This window comes from Carassius gibelio, chromosome B3, assembly GCF_023724105.1.
Source record: "Carassius gibelio isolate Cgi1373 ecotype wild population from Czech Republic chromosome B3, carGib1.2-hapl.c, whole genome shotgun sequence".
Lineage (NCBI taxonomy): Eukaryota > Metazoa > Chordata > Actinopteri > Cypriniformes > Cyprinidae > Carassius > Carassius gibelio.
This window is the reverse complement of record NC_068398.1, coordinates 4451591-4478166: the sequence shown is the minus strand read 5'-3', so window position 1 is coordinate 4478166 and position 26576 is coordinate 4451591. Positions and strand designations below refer to the sequence as shown.

The 26576-nt window shown below is 40.0% G+C and overlaps 1 protein-coding gene and 1 long non-coding RNA gene across 2 annotated transcripts in view; both read left to right on the top strand.

Annotated features, from left to right (window-relative positions):
• Window positions 1–15978: 15978 nt before the first annotated feature.
• LOC127952636 (uncharacterized) lies at window positions 15979–17185 on the top strand. The gene is made up of 2 exons (XR_008153003.1): window positions 15979–16204; window positions 16272–17185. It is a non-coding gene; the product is annotated as an uncharacterized LOC127952636 (long non-coding RNA).
• Window positions 17186–18509: 1324 nt separating this feature from the next.
• Window positions 18510–26576, top strand: part of LOC127952595 (contactin-3-like) — a 271167-nt gene continuing 263100 nt past the window's right edge. The window contains exons 1-3 of the mRNA XM_052551235.1: window positions 18510–18623; window positions 18996–19310; window positions 19402–19713. Of these exons, the coding sequence (XP_052407195.1) occupies window positions 18563–18623; window positions 18996–19310; window positions 19402–19713 (688 nt within the window). The 5' untranslated portion in view covers window positions 18510–18562. The remainder of the gene's footprint in view (window positions 18624–18995; window positions 19311–19401; window positions 19714–26576) is intronic.

Below are 26576 nucleotides of genomic sequence, written 5' to 3'. Positions count from 1 at the left end.
ACAGCACAACAGGCACATGCACAGGTAGGGCTCAACCTGTGCAGAGCACATGCCCTTTTTGCCCTTACACTCCGAAGTGCCCTTTTTTTGGTGGTGTTTTTTTTTTTTTTTTTTTTTTTTATCAATGCTATTGGTCACCCTTTACGTCACCCTTTACGTCTGTTTTACAAATATTTAGCAAATGAAAGTTCTTAAAACGAGCTTGTGTAAATCTTATTCGATCCTCAAGCTGTCAGTCAGCTGATAACTCCGCCCCCTCTATATATTCATTGAATCAACTGAAGTTCCACAGCAGCCGCACAGTAGACACCAGCTGAGCTGAACAAAGTTTTGCGAAGGGTAAATAAATATCTTGTTGTTTGAATAAGTACTACTAATGTCTATAAAGGCTCATATTTTATTTATTTGATGTCTGACTGACTCACTGACTGAGACATGTGGGACGTCGCCTGAGAGAGAGGGCTAGCATTTGCCATCTAGTCATAGCCAATACATAGCCAACACAGCCTGTGCATACAGTTGCATTTCATCTTTTATAAAATGCTATTTTGGCCAAATGCATTTTACCACAGGAAAAACTGAGCGCTCCGTCTATATAGCTAAAAAAAAAACTAGTTTGTAACCTAGATGAAAATGTAATGTGATGCCGTTTTAATGACGGACAGAAAAAAAAATCACATTTGCACACATTCGCTGGTGAAAAACGATATTTTGATAAGTAATACAACAACATATAATTTGTTTTTACCATCATAACAGGTGCGTCCCCCGCTGTTTCGTACTGGAACTTACACAAAGCGACGAGTGATCCTCGTCACCTGATAATAAATTTCTTCTTTGATTTATGATTGCTGATACACTTAATTTATTAACATTTAGGCTAATCATGTTATGGTATACTCTCCGCTCGTCCTCACATGTATAAAATGTTGTAAAACATTGTTTTACTACAGTAATGTAGTAGTAACTAAAAAAAAAATTACAGATCACTGAAATCTTTATATTTTATCATGCAGAATGTAATTCATGATTCATTCCAAGGCTTCATTTATTTGATCCAAAATACAGCAAAATCAGTAATATTGTGTAATATTTTTACAATTTTAAATAACTGTTTTCTATTTGAATATTTTAAAATGTAATTTATTTTTGTGATCAAAGCTGAATTTTCAGCATCATTACTCCAGTTCAGTACTCTTCAGTGTCACGTGATCCTTCAGAAATGCCTTTCACTGCAACTGTAATTTTCACTATTTTTATTTATTTTTTCATTGCTGGCTTATTTTAGGGAAAGTGTAGTGAATAAGAGACCTTCAAGAGACCAACATCCCTGGTCCACCACAGTATCAAATTTTTGCCAGATACATGGCTCAAAGAAGGTTGCTGTTGTATTAGGTTTAAAGAAGCCCTTAAAACCCTGTTTATCTATATTATCTAATTATCTAATATTATTATTATGGTTGTTATTAATCGTGAATAAATCTAAAGCTTTTGAGACTATTATTTTGTGTTATTGAATTTGTCATGAAGATGTGACCGTTTCTTCCTTTTATGCAGGCTTACTAAATAATCTTGATATAAAAAGGGGGGGGGGGTGCCCTTTTTCAGTTTCAGCACATGCCCCTCAAAAGGTCTGTGCACGGCCCTGCAGCACAATTACATTTACAAACCCAATTCCAAAAAATTGGGACACTGTACAAATTGTGAGTAAAAAAGTAATGGAATAATTTACAGATCTCATAAACTTATATTTTATTCACAATAGAATCTAGATAACATCAAATGTTGAAAGTGAGACATTTTAGGCTCATTTTGGATTTCACGACAGCTACACATTATAAAAAAGTTGGGACAGGTCCCAATAAGAGGCCAGAAAAGTTACATTTACATATAAGGAACAGCTGGAATAGCAATTTGCAACTTATTAGGTCAATTGGCAACATGATTGGTTATAAGAAGAGCCTCTCAGAGTGGCAGTGTCTCTCAGAAGTCAAGATGGGCAGAGGATCACCGATTCCCCCAATGCTGTGGCGAAAAATAGTGGAGCAATATCAGAAAGGAGTTTCTCAGAAAATAATTGCAAAGAGTTTGATGTTATCATCATCTACAGTGCATAATATCATGCAAAGATTCAGAGAATCTGGAACAATCTCTGTGCGTAAGGGTCAAGGCCGGAAAACCATACTGGATGCCCGTGATCTTCGGGCCCTTAGACTGCACTGCATCACATACAGGAATGCTACTGTAATGGAAATCACAACATGAGCTCAGGAATACTTCCAGAAAACATTGTCGGTGAACACAATCCACCGTGCCATTCGCTGTTGATGGCTAAAACTCTATAGGTCAAAAAAGAAGCCCTATCTAAACATTATTCTGAAGCGCAGATGTTTTCTCTGGGCCAAGGCTCATTTAAAATGGACTGTGGCAAAGTGGAAAACTGTTCTGTGGTCAGACGATTCAAGATTTGAAGTTCTTTTTGGAAAACTGGGATGCCATGTCATCCGGACTAAAGAGGACAAGGACAACCCAAGTTGTTATCAGCGCTCAGTTCAGAAGCCTGCATCTCTGATTGTATGGGGTTGCATGAGTGTGTGTGGCATGGGCAGCTTACACGTCTGGAAAGGCCCCATCAATGCTGAAAGGTATATCCAAGTTCTAGGATAACATATGCTCCCATCCAGATGTCGTCTCTTTCAGGGAAGACCTTGCATTTTCCAACACTACAATGCCAGACCACATACTGCATCAATTACAACATCATGGCTGTGTAGAAGAAGGATCCAGATACTGAAATGGCCAGCCTGCAGTCCATATCTTTCACCCATAGAAAACATTTGGCACATCATAAAGACAAAATTAAAGTGAAAGTGACGTGACATACAGCCAAGTATGGTGACCCGAACTCATACTCTGCATTTAACCCATCCAAAGTGCACACACACAGTAGTGAACACACACCTGGATCAGTGGGCAGCCATTTATGTTGCGGCACATGGGGAGCAGTTGGGGGTTCGGTGACTTGCTCAAGGACACCCCAGTCGTGGTATTGCTGGCCTGAGACTCGAACCCACAACCCTAGGGTTAGGAGTGAAACTCACTAACCACTAGGCCACGACATCCCCCAAAAGAAAGCATCACGCTGCCCTGTGTGAGGAAGGTGCGACAAATTAGACCTAAGACAGTTGAGCAACTTGAAGCCTGTATTAGACAAGAATGGGACAACATTCATATTCCTAAATTTGAGCAACTTGTCTCCTCAGTCCCCAGACGTTTGCAGACTGTTATAAAAAGAAGAGGGGATGCCACACAATGGTAAACATGGCCTTGTACCAACTTTTTTGAGATGTGTTGATGCCATGAAATTTAAAATCAACTCAGTTTAAACATTTGATACTTCATCTATGTTGTATTCTGCTTCCACATCCACAAACTTTCACATCATTGCATTCTGTTTTTATTTACAATTTCTACAATGTCCCGACTTTTTTGAAATCGGGTTTGTAAAATACTGTTCTGATGAAGAACATGGAACAGTTTCATCAAAATGTTGAATTAAATATATTCAACTTAAAGGACAGGTTCACTTCCAGAATGAATATTTACAGATAGTGTACTCACCACATGTAATCCAAGATGCTCATGTCTTTCTTTACGTAGTCAAAAAGAAATGACAGATTTGAGGAAAATTTTTTTGAGGACTTTTCTATATATAGTGGTCTTAAAAGTCCACATTTTAGATTCAATGCAGCTTCAAAGGGCTTTGCACAATCCCAATAAGTGTCACAAGGAACTTGTTAAGCCCTTTGAAAGCAGCATTGGAACTGAAATTTGGAACTCCAACCTGTTGGTTTAAATTATCAGGAAATATTCATTCTGGAATTTAACTATTCCTTTAAAACTGAAGAAAAACAAAAACAATATATATCTATAAGATAAATTAAGATATTTTTGATGAAATCTGGGAGTTTTATGACCCTCCATAGATAGCTATGTAATTATAGTACCACGATCAAGGTTTAAAAACATAAATAATATTAAAACAGTAAAATAATACATGTGACATTGGGGGTTCAACTGTAATTTTGTAAAGCTACAAGAATACTTTTTGTATGCAAAGAAAATTAAAATAAATAATTTATTCAACAATTCGTCTCCTCCACGTCACCCTGGCATGGTGCCATTTTTTAGACTATCCACTGATCCATGTTGTTTTAGTTATAAATATATATATAGGACTATCTTTTGAGACCGAATCAATAAAATATGCTGATTCGGGAAAAGGTCTTATTTGGCAAAATCATGGCAGTTAGGGTTATTGTGTGTGTGTGTGTGTGTATGTGTGTGTGTGTGTGTGATTTTGATTTGATTTGATTTATTTGACCATTTTGTTTAAAATATGATACATCTTTGCATCATACATTTCCACTGGGGTCCTGAGTAAAGGTAGACAAAGCAAGTGGCAATAAATCAAACATCAACCATCAAACCCATATAACACAAAATAAAAACCGTCAAGACAAAACTATAAAATATTGTCATACTAACATTGGCATCTGAGACATTTTTTCAATGCCAGCTTAAAACCTCCTAAACTTCTGGTCGTCTTTAAATTCCCTGGCAACCTGTTCCACAAGCTTGTTGCGACAAACAAGAAGAAATCTTTACCTAAACTACTCTTAACTTTTGGAGGTACAAAATCAGTAGAACTGCCTCTGGTAGAGTATCTGTGTAAATCTCTCACTCAATTAAAATAGTTATTCAAATATTTTGGGACAGCCCCATGCACAGTCCTATGTTCCATGCACAGGTGAATCTGAGAGACTCGATCCTCTACTTTTAATCACCCAATAGTCTCAAAATGAGAAATATCAAGATGAGTTCTCATGGGGAGGTTCAATGCAAGCCTTATAGCCATATTTTGAGCCATCTGAAGCCTAGGTTTCAGGTGCTTTAAGACACCATTATACCAAGAGCAACATGCATAATCAGAATGTGGCTGAATTAGAGCATTTGCCAGAATTAGCATAGCTTTTTTGTCCAAAAACGTTGAGATTCTGGAATCTCTGATTTACCTTCGTAAGTACCTTTTGCGCTTGGCCCACTCCAGACAAGTGGCAGTCCAGCACACAGCCAAGGTAACTAACCAAGTCCTTTACATTAATCTCATTATCACCAACTAAAACCTTAAAACCAGGGGATCTTTTCAATTTTATTTTTGACCCAAACAGTATGACTTCTGTGTTCCCTAAGTGAAGTGATAGCTTATTATCTGACATCCACCTACTGACATTAGATAGTTCTACAATTAGAGTTATTTCAACTATGTTTGTATCTTCATGTGAAAACAATAACGCAGAGTCATCTGCATATAAAAAAAGTTCACATGAACATGCAGACTTAAGGTCATTATTATATATAAGGAAAAAAAGTGGGCCCAAAACACTCCCTTGAGGAACCCCACATTCTATACACTGTGGTTGAGACTTTGTTCCTCCAATATCCACCACCTGTTTCCTATCCTTCAGATATTATCTCACCCATTTGACATGTCACTAAAACCAATGGCTTGTAATTTACAAACCAAAATACCATGATCAACGGTATCAAAGGCCCTCTGTAGGTCTAACATGACCATACCACAAAAATGACCTTTATGTACCTCCTTCCTAATGTGGTCAGTTAGATACAATAAACAGGTGTCAGTGGAATGTGATTTATGAAACCCAGACTGAAACTTATAGAGTAGGTTGTGTCATGCTAAATATTTGTCAATCTGTTCAAAAATAATATTTTCAATTATCTGTGACAGATTACAAAGAATAGAAACCGGTCTATAGTTCCCATGGTCTAATTTACTCACTTTCTTGTGAAGTGGAATTACTCTGGCAAGCTCATTAGGGAAATATCCTTGCCCAATAGACATGTTTATAATATGGGTGATACATGGGGTTATAACCTCAGCAGTATCTCTTAAAAATCTAGATGGAATGTTGTCAAAGCCAGTGGCTTTTGAGCTATTCAGGATTTTAAGTTTCTCAAGTACAGCTGCCTCTGACACCTTTTCAAAAGAGAAGCCATCTGGTTTGACCTCTTGCCGAGTGTAAAACTCAAAGATGCGACTTTCTTCATACTGCCCTGACTGGACAGGTAGTTTTTCCACTAGTCTACTAGCAACTGATAATAAGTTATTATTAAAACTATCTGCCACTGTCACCTTTTCTGCTGTGACATTATTCCCCAAATAAAGAGTTATGTTATGGCTTTTGTTTTCAACCTATTACTTTAGCCAAGCTGCTTGAGGGACTTCCATAACTTACTTGAATCATTTCTATTTTGCACAATTTTCTCAATAAAATGTCTTTTTACCATTGATCACTAATCTGCTCACTTAAATTTTCACCTTTTTGTACTCTGTCCAATTTTGATCATCCCTATTTTTCTTAAATGTGTTATACTTCTTATTTCTCATCCTAAATACCTTGAGAATATCATCATTTATCCAGGGTTCTGTCCTCTGTTTAACTCTTACTACTTTAAAAGGGACTACTTTGTCTACAACTTATAAAAACATACATTTAAATAAGCACCATGCTTTACCAACTTCCTTACATTGCAGCACAACAGGCCAGTTTGCTAAATACAGGTCTCTCCTGATTTAAAAAATAGTTCTCTATTTCAATTTCAGCATCCTTAATGGAGTCGTCCAACCATGTGTGTGTGTGTGTGTACATGTTTGGATACTTATGTGGTTATTGTGACATGACCAATAATCATCCTTTTGTATTTTATCAAATCCACGATCTTTGCTTTAGAAGCACCAGTTATGCAGCTATGGCATTTTCTGTATTTTGTCCTTCACTGCTTAACCCTCTGTCCACCATAACACTTATTTAATGCTATAATGTAAACTGAAAATTAACTTCTCACCATAGAAAGTAAAAGCCTGTTTTTTAGTTATTTAAAAGTAAAGACAATGTATAAGTTGAACATCATGAACATTGTTGTCCTTCCAACATAACAAGAAATCTTGTCCCAAATGTGGCCTCAAGCTGGAACTGCTGGCCTCCTGTCGGCAATGGAAGCAGGTAAACTTTCACCAAGAGCTGGGCCATGTGTGGCGATGATGACACAGCGTGGATCATGGCAAAGATGAGGGCCGATTGTTGGTGGGAGGAGTGTGGCCCAGATCAGGCTTGTGATCTGACAGCATATTATGTGACCCATGATAAACAAGATAAATATTTTATGATAATGGTTAAATGATCGCAGAAATTTAATGAAGTCTAGTATTGTTTAAATCTTTGAAATGGCAAGTCAAAACAAAATTAAACATTTAAAAATTAAGCATTTCAGTAAATCAGTCAACTGCAATATACTGCATGTATTATAAATTATTATACAATATTCTCAGAACAAATTATTTTAGAATCCTTACAGAGAAAGAGAGAGATCATTTAACCATCATGCAATATTTACATGGTTTACCATGGGGCACATAAATGTAATTATATGCGGTCAAATGAAAATTCTGTAATCTACTCACCAGGTTTGGAATTTTCATTTTTGGGTGAACTATCTTTTTAGCTAAGGTTTTAAATATGACTGGTAGTATTTCCCCAATGTGGTATTGGTAGTTACTAAAAGTAGTTTACTAAAGTACCTCAGGTATTTCTTCTACTAATCACTTTGTCATAGCTCTAAACAAGTGCTGCTGGATCTTCTCTAGGAACTTCATGCTAGTTGGAGCAGCCTGTAACTAGTTTTGACAATGATTTTGAATCTAGATGCTGTGTGTTGACAGCCCGAGATTATAAGTCCGATTCTGTTTGAGTTATTATCTGTTTGAGTTATATCTGATGTTCAAGTTATTTAGATTTAGAAACTGCAATTCCATAAATTTTACACTTCCACATTTCTGAAAGAGAATAAATCACACACACATAAAATAATAAACATTACGCCAAGGGAGAGCGGAACTGTAACTATCGATGCAAAACAAGTTAACACTTCAATGTTTAAAGGTACACTGTAATTTTTCATTCAAGATTAATTAAAAAAAAATGTGTCGATACTTCAGTCTTTTTCCCAAAACATGTTTTGCCTTACCCCATTACATTATGGAAAGCCCTTTATAAGCTTAAATTTTAGACCTAGTGGTAGAGATGCACTGGCCAACTAACCATAAAGGTTCTATTCTCAACTTGCACATAAACTGTATTGCACTATTTTCCAAAAATTTTATTTGTGAAGAAATAAAACCAAGTCTGTAAGCACGGTGTACACACATCCCAAAGGCAGATCGTGCTGAAGATGGAGGGTATGAGGAGAGCACATGCTGCAGCAGAGAAAATACTGTACATGGCAGCAAGCTCACTCTTTGCAAAAAAATATAAACACTGAATTGGTGGTTTATATGAATGTATCTCTGAAGGGAACTGACTGTCATTAAAAAATGTTGGTATCCTTTTGTCTTTCTCTTACTCTGTGTAATGTAATCACAGTGCTGCTTTGTATTCGGCGATAAACAAGGAAACACTATATCAGTGCTGTTCCTACCACCACGAGTGAAACTGCATTTTCATTCAGCCCATCTGCTAGTTTTCAGCTGTCATATTAATTAACAAATACACTAGCTTAAAGAAAAATTTTTTTTTTTTGGTATTTTTCCCTCACCATTTAGACAGGCTCGTATAACTCCACTACTTAAGAAACCCACCCTCAACCCATCTCTTTTAGAGAACTACAGACCAGTTTCCCTTCTTCCTTTCATTGCAAAAACACTTGAACGAGCCGTGTTCAACCAAGTCTCTACATTTCTCTGTAATAATAAAAACTCCATAATCATCGGGAAGAAGGAGGCGGGAACCGGCGGACAATCAACCGACATTTTAATAATTCAAAATAAACACAAAACAGCGCATCAGGCCCTCACGGACGACTGATGTGCACAAATAAAAAGCAAAACATAAAATAAAAGCCCAGGCCTGGTCCTCTCTCGTCCTTCACTGTCATCGCTCCAGTTTTATATCCTTCCATCTCCTCTGTGGGACTCGAGACCGGCGGTGGGTCGCAGGTGTCGCTTATTTCCCAATCACTCCACCAGCATCGCTCGTTCCCACATCCCTCGGCCCAGATGAGGCGAGAGAAAAGGAGATTGAAGGAGGAGCGACAGAGACGAGAGGGGGAGAGAGAGAAAAAAAAAATTCCGGTTCCCAGACGCACTGCTGCTCGGCCCTCCACCAACTGGGTGATCTCCTCCGCGGTGCCTGGCGGTGGCACTGGACGGCCCTCGGCGGAAGGCACCACACTCCTCCGCCACCCGGTGGACGGTGACGGCTCCTCCGGGTTTTGGGCAGCCGGCAGGAGTCCCCCGTTCCCTGCTTCTCCCCGTCCCGGTGGATGGCAGCAGACTCCGAACGACCCCCTGGCGAACGGCGCCGACTCCTCCGCTCCCTCACGGACGGCAGCCGCCCTTCCACATCGCGGGCGGCCGGCAGAGAGCTCGCCCGTCCACGGCAACTCCCTCCAGCCCACCGCCTCGAGCGTCCATGGTGGCACACTCCTCGCCAGCTCGATGGCACAGCGGATTCACCACAGCGGCGAGGGATCTTCAGCAGCCCGTCCCTCCTTCTCCCAGGTTTCGGTACCACTGTAAATGGGTTCAAAGGTTGAAAGGAAGAGAATGAGGGGTCGGCTTTACTGCTGACAGTTTTTAATAAGAAAATATAAAACAAAAACGGTGCCTCTCGCACCATAAACAGAAAGCTTAGTCTGGTTCTCCGTTCTACTCCTGTTTCTCCTGGCGTTAAATACTCTCTCCACACCAATTACTGAAAGAAGAGACAGGTGTTGATTATTTCCGTTCAGCCCGCTCATTTACCGTTCGTCTCCTAATTCTCTCGGCTGAAGACTTCGCTAAACCACGCCTCCGCCTCCACATACTCACACACAACAACCTCCTTGACACCAACCAATCTGGCTTCAGAAGTGGACATTCAACTGAGACTGCCTTGTTCTCAGTTTGATGAAGCTCTAAGACTTGCAAGAGCGGAATCCAAATCTTCCATACTTATTCTGCTTGATCTGTCCGCTGCTTTTGACACAGTTAACCACCAGATCCCTCCTATCAACCCTACTGGCAAAAGGCATCTCAGGAACCAAACTTCAAAGGTTTGAGTTTTACCTATCAGATAAAGAATAAAGTTAAAGTATCTTGGAGAGGTGAGGTGTCCAAGTCACAACATCTAACTACTGGGGTGCCTCAGGGCTCAGTTCTTGGACCACTTCTCTGTCTACATGGCATCATTAGGTTCTGGGCTTTTCATACCACTGCTGTGCTGATGACACTCAACTCTACCTCTCATTCCATCCTGATGATCCGACGGTAGCTATTCGCATCTCAGCTTGTCTAACAGACATTTCTTGCTGGATGATGGACCATCACCTTCAACTCTACCTTGCCAAGACAGAACTGCTTGTGATTCCAGCAAACCCATCGTTTCATGATAATTTCACAATCAAGATAGGCACATCAACCATTACTACTTCAAAAACAGCCAGAAGCCTTGGAGTTATGATTGATGATCAGCTGACTTTCTCAGACCACATTACTAAAACTGTCTGATCCTGCAGATTTGCTTTATTCAACATCAAGAAGATCAAGCCCTTTCTTTCAGAACATGCTGCACAACTGTCCAGGCTGGACTATTGAAATGCCCTCTTAGCGGGTCTTCCAACCAGTTCTATCAAACCTTTACATTAAAGGTGCTGTAGGGAACTTTAGTAAAAAAATATTTTTTACATATTTATTAAACCTGTCATTATGTCCTGACAGTAGAATATGAGACAGATAATCTGTGTAAAAAATCAGGCTCCTCTGGCTCCTCCCAGTGTCCTATTGCCATTTGCAGAAACTCCATCGCTCCCGGTAAAAAATAAACAATCAGAGCTGCGGTCCGTAACTTTGTTTGTGTTCAAAATGTAGAAAAATGTATATAATAAGCGAGTACACCATGAATCCATTTTCCAAACCGTGTTTTTGGCATGTCCTGAATCACTAGGGTGCACCTATAATAAGTGTTTATATTCGGACTATTTTAGATTGCTTCGGGGGTACCGCGGCGGAGTAACCCAATACCTTTGTGATTCTTCATAGACATAAACAGAGAGAAGTAGTTCCAGCTACGATGTTCTTCCGCAAGACGCAAGCAGTTCTGTTTATTTAGAGCGTCAAAAGTTCCCTACCGCAACTTTAATTCAGAACAAGGAAGCAAGATTAATTTTTAATGAGCCAAAAATAATACACGTCACACCTCTGTTTATCAATTTGCACTGGCTTCCAATAGCTGCTCGCATAAAATTCAAGGCATTGATGTTTGCCTACAAAACTACCACTGGCTCTGCACCCATTTACCTAAATTTGTTACTTCAGACTTATGTGTCCTCTAGAAGCTTGCGTTCTGCAAGTGAACGTTGCTTGATTGTGCTATCCCAAAGAAATACAAAGTCACTTTTACGGACTTTTAAATTAAGGCCCAATCCCAATTCTACTCCTTAGCCCTTCCCCTTTCCCCTACCCCTCCGTTTCGCGCGTTCACGTGAAGGGGTGTCTCGGTTCTCTTTTGGTTGGAGGGGTAGGGGTAAGGGGAAGGGCCAGATAGCCCTTCAAATGAAGATTTTTCGGGACCACACTTCAAACGAAGGGGTATGAATTATCTCGGCAACATGGCTGCTACAGCGAACAAAAAGACACATAAATGTAATATTTTTTGGCATAAATAAAGATTTTAACGAAAAGTAATCATTTGTTTTATGTTACATTCAATTGTGAGTTCATATTAACGGTCATGTTACTCAAAGAAATGTTTGCAAAAAATCACTAATATATGCTAACTTCATATCATTACAGACTGCATTATAGTGCCACAGCATATGTCTGATCAGGGCGATAACTTCCGTAGAATAATCCCCCCAATAATTAGATATCGCTAAACCATTTTCTCAAATATTGCCTATTCGAGAGAGAGAGAGAGAGAGAGAGAGAGTGTCACGGTAGGAAATCCAGTGTTTCCTCCGTGTCATGTTTTGTCATGTCATGTCATGATTGTCTCGCTCCAGCTGATCGTCATCATACCTCTGCTACTTATACTCACCTCGCTCTCTCTCTGTTGTCAGATCCTCTCTTATGTCTCCATGCACTAGCTGGATTACCGTCCTCCGTGTTTGTGTGCTGGTTTGGATTCGAGTTGTCGTCCGCGTGTCAGTGTTCCGGTCTGTTCCTGGTTCCAACCATTGACCACCTTCACCTGCACCGCTGACTTCACCATCCCGCTCTTCTCACGCCACCGTAGACCTTCCTTGCCATTGCCAACACTCTGGACACTCTTTATCAATAAACAACATCTGATTGCCTGCAATTGCTTCCTCCTCTTTTATCTGGCGTTACAGTAGGATCTGACCATCATGGAAGCAGCAGGCGATCGCTCCCCATCTCATCTCGAAGAATTTCTGCAACGAGCTGTGGGTCGTATGGATCGCCAAGACAAGGCGATAGATGAGATGGGTCGAGCCTTCCAAGCAATGGTGACGAAGGTGTCCGAGCTCGTTCTCCAGACGCAACAACAACAACAATCGTCACCCGCTGCGCCTCCCACGCCACCCACACCGCCGATCGTCTCCGGGGGGATTTCCCAGCCCGAACCACGCCTCCCCATCCCGGAGAAATATGCGGGTGAGCCAGAGTTCTGTCGATCATTTCTGTCTCATTGTTCTCTGCACTTCGCCCTGCAGCCCCGCACGTTCTACACCGAGGAAATGAAGGTGGCATTCGTCTTATCTCTACTTACGGGAAGGGCTGCCCTCTGGGGGACGGCGGTGTGGGAGAACCAAGACAGCTGCTGTGCCTCGTTCCACGCACTTTCGGAAGAGATGAGACGGGTCTTCGACCGCTCCGCCGCCGGGAGGGAAGCGGCTTGGCTTCTCACGGACCTACGTCAGGGGGAAAGGTCCGTTTCCGATTATTCGATTGAGTTCCGCACCCTGGCGGCGGAGTGTAAGTGGAACGAGGAGGCGCAGTGGGATCACTTCCTGCATGGGTTGGCTGACCGCATCCAACAGGAGATCCGCGCCGTCGAGCTCCCCACTTCTCTCAACAGTCTGATTGACCTAACCATCAGAGTGGAGAATCGACTCGATCAAGCCACCAGACGGAGGGGGAGAGCAGTTCTCGCGAACAGACCGGAGGCTCAGTATCAGCGCTCTGATGTTGCGGTCAGCCCACCGGGAGATCTTGAACCCATGCAGGTGGGGCGAGCTCGGCTCTCCCGGGAGGAGAGGATCAGGCGGAGATCCCTGGGACTATGTTTATACTGCGGCAGTCAAGAACATCACATCCAGCGTTGTCCGGTAAAAGACCAAGCCCGATAGTAAGACGGAGGCTACTATCGGGTGGGATCTCTGCCAGAAAGACCTCATCTACATCGACACTCCTTCCGGTGAGTCTACGGTGGTCCACCCACGCACTCGAGCATCACGCCTTGTTGGATTCTGGGGCAGAGGGTAATTTCATGGACTTCCAGTTCGCTAGTAAGCTTAACATTCCTCTCACCTCCCTCAAACACCCCATTGCACCCTTTGCTCTCAATGGACACAGACTACCTGTCATCACTCAGACCACCTTACCTGTTTCCCTCACCACATCTGGCAATCATACTGAGGAGATATCATTTTACATTACGGACTCACCTCAATCCCCCATCGTTCTCGGTCACACCTGGCTTCAGAAACACAACCCCAGCATCAATTGGCGCCTTGGATCTGTGGTTAGCTGGAGCGAGGAATGTCATTTGTCTTGTCTTTTGTCTGCTGGTGTTAATGTTTCTGAGTCTGTGTTTCAGGGGGAAGCAGTGGATTTGGCTAGCGTGCCCGCGGAGTACCACGACCTGAAGGAGGTGTTCAGTAAGTCTCGTGCTGATTCTCTTCCTCCTCATCGTCCCTATGACTGTGCGATAGAGTTATTGCCAGGTACTTCTCCGCCTAAGGGCAAGTTATATTCTTTGTCTGTTCCAGAGACGGCGGCCATGGAGAAATATATATCCAGTTCTCTAGCAACGGGGTTTATCCGCCCTTCCTCTTCTCCAGCGGGGGCGGGGTTCTTTTTTGTGGGAAAGAAGGACGGATCCTTGCGACCTTGCATTGACTACCGAGGGCTGAACAACATAACGGTAAAGAACACCTATCCTTTGCCGCTTATGTCTTCAGCTTTTGAGAGGTTGCAGGGAGCATCCGTTTTCACTAAATTGGACTTACGTAATGCTTATCATTTGGTCCGCATCAGGGAGGGGGATGAGTGGAAGACTGCCTTTAACACCCCTAGAGGCCATTTTGAGTACTGCGTTATGCCGTTCGGGCTAACCAACTCGCCGGCAGTCTTTCAAGCACTCGTTAATGACGTGTTGCGAGACATGGTCGATCTGTTCATATATGTTTACCTGGATGACATATTGATCTTTTCTTCGTCTCTCCAGGAACACGTGCAACACGTACGACGAGTGCTTCTGCGGTTGCTAGAGAATGGATTGTTTGTCAAGGCGGAGAAATGCGTTTTTCATGCACAGTCTGTTTCTTTTCTAGGACACATCATTTCGACTGAGGGTGTTCGCATGGATCCTGAGAAGGTTAAGGCTGTGGTAAATTGGCCATCCCCAGAGTCTCGCAAGGCCCTGCAGAGATTTCTGGGGTTCGCCAATTTTTACCGGCGTTTCATTCGCAATTTCAGCCAACTAGCCGCTCCTCTGACCGCCTTGACCTCCCCTAGTTTGACGTTCAGGTGGTCAGACGCAGCTGAGGCTGCGTTTGCCAAACTGAAAAGCTGCTTTGTTTCAGCTCCCATTCTCGTCACCCCTGATCGCTCACGTCAATTCATAGTGGAGGTCGACGCGTCAGAGGTGGGGGTAGGAGCAGTGTTATCCCAACGCGCATCCTCAGACGGAAAGGTGCATCCGTGCGCGTATTATTCTCACCGTTTATCTCCTGCAGAAGTTAATTATGACATTGGCAATCGAGAGTTGTTGGCAGTCAAACTTGCACTGGAAGAATGGCGTCACTGGCTTGAGGGGTCGGGTGTACCTTTCATTGTATGGACGGACCATAAGAATCTCGAATACATTAGAACCGCCAAAAGACTTAACTCCAGGCAGGCTCGGTGGGCATTGTTTTTCGGTCGTTTCGATTTTACACTTTCTTACCGGCCGGGTTCCAAAAACATCAAACCCGATGCTTTATCCCGTCTTTTTGAGCGTTCCGATCGTACTGCTACTCCCGAGCCCATTTTACCGGGGACCATCATTATCTCCGCGCTCAGGTGGGAGGTCGAATCGAAGGTGTTGACCGCCTTAGAAGGGGTAACGCCCCCGGCTCGTTGCCCACCGAACCGATTGTTTGTGCCGGAGAGGTTACGGTCAGACGTTCTCCAGTGGGGTCATTGTTCCAGTGTTGCTTGTCACCCAGGGGTTAGTAGAACTAGATTTCTGGTCAAGCAACGATTTTGGTGGCCTGGTATGGCTCGTGACGTCCACGATTTCGTCTTGGCTTGTTCAGTTTGCGCTATTGGTAAGACTTCCAATCGACCTCCAGATGGGTTACTCTTACCGCTGTCTGTCCCTTCAAGACCCTGGTCCCACATTTCGCTAGATTTTATCACCGCCCTCCCGCCCTCTAAAGGCAATACGGTGATTTTAACCGTAGTGGACCGGTTCTCGAAGGCGACTCATTTTATTCCCTTGCCCAAATTACCTTCAGCCAAGGAAACAGCGGTAGCTGTCATTGACCACGTCTTCCGCATACATGGCCTCCCGACAGACGTGGTTTCTGACAGGGGTCCCCAATTTGTGTCCAAATTTTGGCGAGAATTTTGTAAATTGTTAGGAGCGACTGTTAGTCTTTATTCCGGGTTCCATCCCTAGAGCAATGGTCAAACCGAACGAGCCAATCAGGATGTCGAGAGGGTTTTGCGATGTTTGGTTTCCAATAATCCTTCGTCCTGGTGTCAGCAACTCTCAGTTGTGGAGTACGCACACAATTCTTTGCCAGTGTCATCTACGGGCATGTCTCCATTTAAGTGTAGTTTAGGGTACCAACCACCTAATTTTGTCAGTACGGAATCCGAGGTTTCGGTCCCCTCCGCACACGCATTAGTCCAGAGGTGTCACCGCACCTGGACCAGAGCTCGCAGAGCTCTGCTCCAGGCTAGGTCGCGCACCAAGGCTAAGGCCGATCGCCACCGGTCGAAGCCTCCCCGTTACGTCGTCGGTCAAAGAGTGTGGCTTTCTACCCAGAATATTCCTATGCGGTCCGTTTCTAACAAACTTGCTCCCAAATTTATTGGCCCGTTTTCTATTACCAAGATTATTAATCCGGTTACCGTGCGTCTTAGCCTTCCTCCGGCGTACAGGAGGATTCATCCCGTGTTCCACGTCTCCAAAATTAAATCGGTGATTTCTTCCCGTCTTAATCCGCCTGCTCCGGTTCCCCCCCCGCCTCGTCTCGTTAATGGGGAAACCACCTATTTGGTTAATCGTATTCTGGACTCTAGACGGAGGGGACGCGGTTTTCAGTACTTGGTGGATTGGGAAGGTTACGGTCCGGAGGAGAGGAGCTGGGTTCCTGCTCGGGACATATTGGATCACCACCTTATAGATGATTACAATCTACAGGTAAAGCAGGCTGGGAACGTCAGGTGACGTCCTAGGGGAGAGGGTACTGTCACGGTAGGAAATCCAGTGTTTCCTCCGTGTCATGTTTTGTTATTGTTTTTGTACTTACGTTGTCTCCATGTGCTCGTTTAGTTGATTGTCATCACCTGGGTGTTGATTGTCTCGCTCCAGCTGATCGTCATCATACCTCTGCTACTTATACTCACCTCGCTCTCTCTCTGTTGTCAGATCCTCTCTTATGTCTCCATGCACTAGCTGGATTACCGTCCTCCGTGTTTGTGTGCTGGTTTGGATTCGAGTTGTCGTCCGCGTGTCAGTGTTCCGGTCTGTTCCTGGTTCCAACCATTGACCACCTTCACCTGCACCGCTGACTTCACCATCCCGCTCTTCTCACGCCACCGTAGACCTTCCTTGCCATTGCCAACACTCTGGACACTCTTTATCAATAAACAACATCTGATTGCCTGCAATTGCTTCCTCCTCTTTTATCTGGCGTTACAGAGAGAGAGAGAGAGAGAGAGAAATGGAAGTTGTGTGTATTCGCGTCTGTTCTTTTTAGAAGTAAGTTTACTTAAAAACAGTGATTGTATCCTCTCGTTGCTGGAAAATATAATGTAGCAATTCAGTATTCAAACTGTATTTAATAAAAGTCGTGGGGCAATAATATAAAAGGCTACACTGGCATGTGAGCATGAGGTATTGATGTCTTTTATTCAACAACAAAAAACAATACAAGGTCATACATACAAAGTAAAATTAGAATAGGTACCCCTTAGTTTCAAAATATTTACAGTAGAAATAATTTGTAAATTTACATATTTATTTATAGTTATTTTACATATTTATTTATTATAGTTACGCTTTTATTCCCCAAACTTATCATATTATTCTCCTATACCTACAAGACAGTACTGAATAGGTAGCTACACTATAATTATAAAAAATGTATGTTGTAATTTTTGTTCACTTACACAGTGCGTGGCTGGTTGTAATCTAAAGCTATACCCTGAAACCTGACCAGATCACTTTTGAACAACCGACCCTAGATGATTTAATGAGAATTATCTAAGCGAGTAAAAATCTCTACCTTTTTTTTTTTTTTACTTTGTGCAAACCTGCAGATCCTGAATTTATAATAAGCACACGGAGACTGCTACTGTACAAAACACACCAAACTGACCAGAATCAGCAATAACTACAAATAAATCAGAGATTGTTTCTTAACGTGTGAAAGACACTGTTATTATTATAATGGCACTGAATCAAACCATCAGGAGTCATGGTTCATATTCCTCTGCTCATGTGGTTTCTATATAATTATTTGTCTGATTTGTGATGGTTCTTGTTCACAGAGGCAGAAAGTTGACTGTGTGCTTTAGAGCAGAAACAGTAGAAATACACTAACTTGTGCTGATCTAATGTGACTAATAAGAGTGTGATATTTCAGAGTCAGTCTTCTGTGGAGCTTATGGTTATTAATAACTCATATATCAACAAAACTCACGACAGAGTCATCTGTCTCTCTTCTGACATCTGAAAAATAATGACATGAGAACAGTTATGATCAAACTGTCTCTAATGCAGATGACAATCAGTTTCTAAAAGAGTCTAGAAGAATTCTAGTGCTGTGGAGTAGGAAAGTATGAATTTGAATGGATTTTTTCAAGAGTAATGTGAAGCAACACTTCTCCATCATGACTGGCATTGTGTCACTATATAACAACTCTTGTACATTTCAACACTCAGTCTGTAGATCAGAGGAAGTTAAAAACCACAGGAAGAGCTGAGAGTATTTAGAGAAAGAGTTGAGAGAATATAATGAAGAGGAAGACTGACAGAAAGAGAAGATGGCTGATAAGTGTCACTTGTGTCTGCTGGGACTGATCTTTCTCTCTTCACTTCTCACAGGTAAAGACATCTGTGTTTTCTCTTCAAGACAGTTAGTGAATTAATCTGAGAAAGAGTTCATCTGAACATGATTAGTTTATTATTGTGTTACAAACAGAACATACTGCATTATTCCTGAACGCACTAAAACTAGACACTTTCACACTCAAACATCTGATGCTGAATTATCTTCATGTTAAGAGTGTGTTTGTGATTCGAACAGCTCTCTGATCAAGAAAAACTGAAGAGTTTATTCTGTTTATTCTGAAGAGTGTGTTGTTTGCATGAAGTAAGGAAAAAGATTTGAATATTCTGCTTTTCATTCTGATATGTTTTATATCATCATTTATTAATATATAGTATAATAATCACTCATGTGTTCTGGTGTTTCAGGTCTCAGTGGAGTGGATGATGCTCATGTGTTCATCAGTTCTGGTGAAGATGTCCGTCTGCCCTGTAATAATGCTCTTCCTGACTGTAACTCAACTACATGGAACTATAACAGTTATTCATCAGGAGTTGAACTGTTTGCTGGAGGGAGAAAGAAGAAACACACAGAGAAACATGAGAGACTGAGTCTGGGGTCTGACTGCTCTCTGAACATCAAGAGCGTCACAAAAGAAGATTATGGACTTTACACCTGCAGACAATATGTGAATAATCAACAACAAGGTCCTGATGCTCGTGTTTTTGTGCATGTTCTTCATGGTAATTTTATGATTATGTGGTCATTTTAAAAAGGGCAAACTCTTCATTTAATCTCTCAGGATGCTTGTAAACTGTGTGATGTGTGTGTTATTTTGTGTTTCAGTCTCTTCATCTGAGATCAGTGCAGGCCGCTCTGTGACTCTCTTCTGTCAGTTGTATTCATATCCTCGAGTCTCTTGTGTTCATTTGATCCGTTCTGAGCAAATTGAGTTGTTCTGGGTGAATCAGGCTGGTGTTAAACAGATGAGATCAGACTCCAGAAATCAGATATCAGCTCCAGGTCACTGTATCATCTCTCTGAATACAACAATCCTGAATGAAGATCACAACAGAGAGTGGAGATGTGAAGTTACTCACAGAGATCAACTGAAGACCTCAGTCTCATACACTGTCAAGATCTCAGGTGAGAAACAAACTTTCATAACCTACTTTCAGAAGACTATCTGATACAAAAACATGACTTGAGGATTAATAATGTCATTCATTCAGGACAAACTGAAGGGTTGCATATAAATGAGGCATAAATTGTTTCATGTTGTCATACGGTAACCAGTGCATTTTTGAGCATTAAAGGGTGCTAAATAATAGATGATAAACTCACTAAGCAGTGGAGGTTCATTCATCATTTCTGTGATATGAAGCTCAAGTATTTCATGATATTGACATTTGGTTTCTATGTTTATTATGTTTGTCCTTAACTAACAAACGTGATCATATATCCAACAGAAACTGAAGTCAGTTCTGCTGGTTCAATATTCAGAGGTACCACACGTCTTTACATTGTTCATTGTTTTATACCTTTGGTTTGATTCCCTGTTTCACAGATTGAGTCTCATCTTTCCTGCAGTGATTGTGATTATTGTTGAGTGTGCAGTGTTTGCTGCTCCTACTGTGATTCTTCTTCAGATCATCTGTGCAAGAAGAGCTGGTGAGTTTTTGAAGTGATTCACATTGAGCTGTAACAATGTGCAATCATGACAGCTCAGAAAATGCTTTTGTATTAAATTATTTTGCAGGGAGGAAGAACTCACAGCACAGAGAGGAAATAGTGATGAATACAGTATTACAATAAAATACTCTCTACAAACAACAGAACCAAAACAAAAACCTTAAAATTAATTCAAATAAAGTGCAAAAACAATAATTTTACAGAAATTTTCATTAAAAGTTAAACAATGCTATTTTACGGATGTCTTCTTTTTTATGAAAATAAGATAATATACTTGAATTGTATACTTGAGTTTGTTTTTTAAAAAAAAAAAATCTTTACAGGTTTAAGATAATTTACTTTAATTTTACTGTAATTTTAATTTACTGTAATTAATTTTACTATAGCAGTATATATATATATATATATATATATATATATATATATATATACTGTTTTTTTTTTTGTTTTTGTTTTTTATTTGTTTTTAAAGGTTTACAGATTTTTCCTAGATTATTACAATGAAAGCAGTAAATGTTTTACAGAGAAAACTGTTAATTTACAAATCATTACAATCTAAAACCTTCAATAAAGTGTCAGAGCTTGAAGAGATGGAAAATTTAAATATATACATATATACATTCATATACACTCAAAAAAAGGAACTTAGCTGGTTGTTACATAAAAAAAGGGTAACGTGTAATTTTTTCAAAATAATTTCATATTTCAAAGATGAACATGATAAAATCATGTAGTATAAGCATGAAATTTATCAAATTAAAATTTGTTAAATTCAGTCATGTTGAGATAACGAGATTCAATATAGTCAGACTGATCTTGCACCGAAAATGGACTAGCCAGATCACAGGAGATCACATGAGATGACAAACCCGGGAAAATAACGAGATTGCACGTGAAGAACTTGGCTGTCGTGCCTGGAGTTCATTTGGAAAAGGTAAGATAAAATCTGTTTTCATACATCTAAATGCAAACAAAACGATGTGTATAAAGTCTTTATTATTTTATTTATTATTATTTTTTTTTGTATAGCGCTTTTAAAAGTCAATTCTCAGAGCACTCACATAAGCAAAATTAAGATAAATAAAATTGGCATGATAAACACAATACAGAAAGTATTAGAAACAATTTTACAAACCTAAAAACAATTAAAAAAGTATCCAAGACATATATTAAACCTATACAATACATCAGGTAAGCAATCACAAAAATCCTCTTTCACCTAAATGCTTCCTTAAAATAATATGTTTTAAGTAAAGATTTAAACATTTTCAAGGATGGTGTATTTCTAATTTCCGAAGGCAGAGAATTCTATAACTCTGGGGCAACTGAAGAGAATGCCTTATCAATCATTGTTTTTAGGTGCGTTACCGGAACAACTAAAAGACTAGCGTCGGCCGAGCGAAGATTACGTGTTGGAATGTAAGGTATTAAAAGCTCAGAAAGATACTGAGGAGCAAGTCCATTTAATGCCTTGTAGGTCAACATAAGGATCTTAAAATCAACACAACATTTGACAGGCAGCCAATCTAAGGTCTCTAAAATAGGTTTTATATGATCTCTATGTCTTGTACCCAGTGAAGTTTTGTACCCACTGAAGTTTGTTCAAAATAAATTTTGATGCTCCTGCTAACAAGGCATTGCAATAATGAATTCTAGAGAAAACCAGAGTATTGATAATTTTTTCAGCTACAGAAAAAGGCAGCATGGACCGTAATCTGGATATATTTCTGAGATGAAAAAAGAAACTTTAACAGTATTACGTTCATGAAGATCAAATCAAGACTAAGAAACCTCAAAAGTTGGCCAAGAGGAAAAATATAAAGACTAAAAAGTAAAGGACCTAAAATTGAACCCTGAGGTACACCCAATTTTATCACGCCAACCTCAGATCTGCAGCCACCCAGCACAACTAATTGTTTTCGATCTGAGAGATAAGACTTAAACCAACTCAGAGCAGAGTCTGATACACCAAAGACAGACTTTAGGCAAGAAAGTAAGGTACAATGATCAATAGTTTCAAAAGTGGCACTGAGATCAAGCAAAATCAGTACTGATTAGCATCCTGAATCGGAAGCCATCAATAGGGGAGAACCGGGGCGAAAGTAACACGGGACGAAAGTAACAAAGCGATTTTCTCCGAGCCTCTTTCTGCATTTGCATTCCCAGATATGACAGCATGTTCAGCATGCAATCCTTGACGGAGCTGAGAAATATCATGTGATTTCCTCATCGTTTTCCGAAGTTAGGTCCGTAAAACTGTTTTCGAGTACAAAAAGTAAATTATTGAAGCAGTAATTTTTTTTTATTAGTCGTGTTGTTTTTCTTGTTTCATGTGTCAAAGTAATGATCAATCTACAGGTTATTTAGTGCTTTAACACATCCTAAAGTTTGCATTTTCAGATTTTTTTTATATAAAATTAAATCGAGTTTAAAGTTCAGGAGTTCCTGTCGGGACGAAAGTAACAGTTGTTACTTTTGTCCCGCTACAGTCACAAAAATTATTTATTTTGTTCCAGTGCAAGCTATATTGTGAATTTCTGTGTCTTGCATTATTTATTAAAATGTTTATGTCATATTATACCAAAAGAATATGTCTGAGTGAGGTTAAGAAAGACAGACAGAGGTCTGGTTTTATCCAGATGTTTTTGAGAGGGTGTTTCTGGACATAAAGGAACATCACTCTCTGGGCAGCTGCAACGTCACATTTATATCTGGGTTTTAGCCATATCTTAGCCTTTACACCTCCACCTATGAATTTGCAGTGTTTCCAGATGTTTTAATGCACATTTTCAATTTATGCATTAAAACAACTGGATGGAAACATAAATAGGCCTACTGTTACATTATGTTTAGAGTTTTTTTTTATTATGCTAATGTAATTACATTTTTATATTGTACATTCTGTTGAATTTTTTTTTAAATATAAAAATACATTGAAATTGATAAAAAAAAATACAGTCAGGTTTTAAGACATCTGATTAAACTTAAATTTAAAATGAAATGAAAATATGAAGTAATATGATGTAATTTAATATTTTTTTTTGCAAAGATAAAGGACAAAATATGTTTGCAGTTATTTATTAACAAGGTCACAATCAGGTATACTTAAGAAAAATAAGACTAACAGAAAAAAATCTAGCTTATATTGTTGTGTTACTTTTGACCCACCTGTGTGTTACTTTCGTCCCAACCGATGGGGTCGAAAGTAACAATGTTCAACTTATGTTCAAAGTGAAATTATACTGAAGTCTTTCTACATTTCTACAAAATACCACCTGGTATTGTTAGACCACACTTCTGAGTTACTGGCCACAGCAGAAATATATCTCTGTATACAACATTATCTTTTAAAATGAAGTTTTTCTGAAAAATGGTACTTTCGCCCCTGCTCTCCCCTAAGTCATTTGTGACTTTAACTAATGCTGTCTCAGTGCTATGCATTTTACGGAACTCAGATTGTAGAGGTCCATAGAGGTTATTTACAGAAAGATGAGAGAGCAATTATGATGTAACAATACGTTCTAAGATTTTAGCCATAAAAGGGAGATTAGAGACGGGACGAAAATTTGTTAGATTCTCAAAATCACGGCTATTTGTTTTTGGAATAGGGGTTACAGCGGCAATTTTAAGTGCTGATGGCACAACACCAGAAGACAGAGAGTCATTTATAATACTCAAAATAGTTGGACACAATGAAGAAAAGCATGACTGAAACAACATAGATGGTATGGGGGTCAACATTTGAGGTGGTAGCTTTCATTTTTAAAACCACACTACACAGGGATTGAGCATCTAATGTGAAGAATTCTGAAAGATAAACAGAGAATTCTATATTATTTAATTTTGGGGTAACGCATGTATTTGTAGTAGTAATCTGATCTCTTATCCCCTTAATCTTATTACCAAAAAACACAAGAAACCTGTTACATAATTGATCAGAAGCAGAAACATTGGAAATATTATTCTGTTCAAAAGATTGTTGATTGAATTAAACAATTTTTTAGGGTTATCTTGATTACTTGACATAATCTGGGAAAGGTGAGTAGACCTTGCCGATATAATTTCAGTCGTATATTACCCTAGCTTTCTTTCCAGGCCTGATGATACACAGTTACACTAGTAGAGAGCCATCTGTGCTCCATTTTGCGACACTGAGTTTTCATTGCATGCAAATCATCGTTATACCACGGGGCAGATCGTTTAAAAGAGACAGCACGTGACTTCAGCCGGATGAAAGAATTTTGTACAGTCTATTTACTTTGTCATCAAATTCATTAGATGGTAAAATACAGCTAGTACAAGAATCAATAAATTCTAAGAAGTCAGTGGGCGCGACAGATCTCCACATGCGGTAGTACGGGAAGTAGAAGTAGGTATGTTAGGTATCTCCAAATTGAATAGTATAGCTAAGTGATCGGATAGCCCAAAATCAAATACTGACAACTGAGACACAAATGTACCATTTTGAATCACAAGATCTAACATTCCTGTGTAATAATCAAGGATCTGTGCTGCTGTACATGGGTGCAGCAGGTGCAATTGATATTACGCAGTGAAAAAACATAAACTTAGTGCCAGTGACTTTGTAAGTCTACCCATCTAGCTGGGGACTATTTTTGGGCGCTGCGTAATATCAATTGTGCCTGCTACACTCATGGTATGGCCACACAGTTCCTTGATTATTATGCAGGAATGAGAGTATAGTTCCTAGCCATATCTGACTAAAAAATAGCAACTTTTCATTTTCCATTGGTCTTAGTACACGATGTAACTACAGAAGAGTTGAGTTTTAAATAGGAAAAATATTGAAACTCTTTGGTCATTTTGAAAGAAATGCTAATGAGCTCATAAGAATCAATGATCTATGCTAAGCTATGCTAAAAGTGGTACTTACAGACCCGGAGTTAGACTGAATGTATTCGAAATCTGTAAAACTGTTTAACTCTGGGGGAGTTTTTTTCCAAAAAAAGTGGAGTATCTCTTTAACAGATATAAAGTGGAATGGTCTGTTTTTTACAAATTCAGGCGAAATTATGTCTTCTGTGACATCTTCAGGTAGGTTACCTGGGTTAAAATATACATTAATTTGAAGCTTGAATTGATTAAAGGAAAACACAAAATAGTAAATGATAGTAAAATAAAATGACAAAGATTTGTCTTAACTTTTAAACAGACAATCCCAAAGGGATTAACATGCATCCAAGCCAGTGTATATATAGTGTATATATATATATATATATATATATATATATATATATATATATATATATATATATATATATATAGTGTTTTTTATATATATATAAAATTGTGTAGCGGAGTATTTTTTTGTACACAGTGCCGCGAACTGTCAATCACTCCTGTACGCGTGCATCACTGTCCTCCTCGCAGCTGCAGCAACTTGCGCTCTCTTCATCAAGCTTTAAAACAAAAAGGGGATAAAAAGGTCGTATTGTCTTTGTGCATATAGATTATTTCGATAAATGAATATCTAAATTCGTGCCTAGCCGCCTACGGTATTTTTTTAAAACTTAGAAAAAAGATCCTTCAGCCAATGAGCAGCCGGCGGGGACTGGTTGCAGAACAACCTCCGCAGACAGTTTTTAATGTTTATCAGACAATAACTACTCAAGATTTTGCTTTAGTATAATTTTCGGGACAATTAGGGCCAGATTCGGGATTCGGGACTGTCCGGAATTTTTCGGGACATCTGGTCACCCTGCCTGAAAGAGCTACTGCATTACTTCATTAGTTTGCATCTGATTTTGACCGTTTTGTTGTAGTACTCAGAATCTGAAGCCAGGAGAGCATATTAAGTGTTGTTCACTGTATTAGAATTATTGTGCGCGTTTCACAAATTCTCTCCGCCCACGTAAAGTTGTTACTGACAGCGACAAAAGCAAAGCATGCGCTTCTCACTTGTAAAAGTCATGGGTGTGTGGGCGATGTAGTCTCTGCTCTCAGTGGGATGAATTAGGAAGCTTACATTGTGAAGGGCGCTCTAAAACCTCTATTAAAACAGATGTCCAAATGAGCGTACCGGTACGATAAAAGCACGTTCCTGGCGCACGGAGAGGTGGCGGTACGCTCAAGAGCTATATTTGGAAGTGGCGGTACTGAGTACCGGTGCGTACCGGCCCACTTAAAGCACTGCTATGCACTAAACCTGAGCTACCCCCAGGAACTCAAGTACACTTTCGAGGTTTTGCAGAAGATCATTATGGAATTGGATGGAAACAAACTATCCAACAAAGGACAAGTTCTCAAAACACTGCTTTCCCATTATGAAACATCGCCATAGCAAAAGCTACACCATT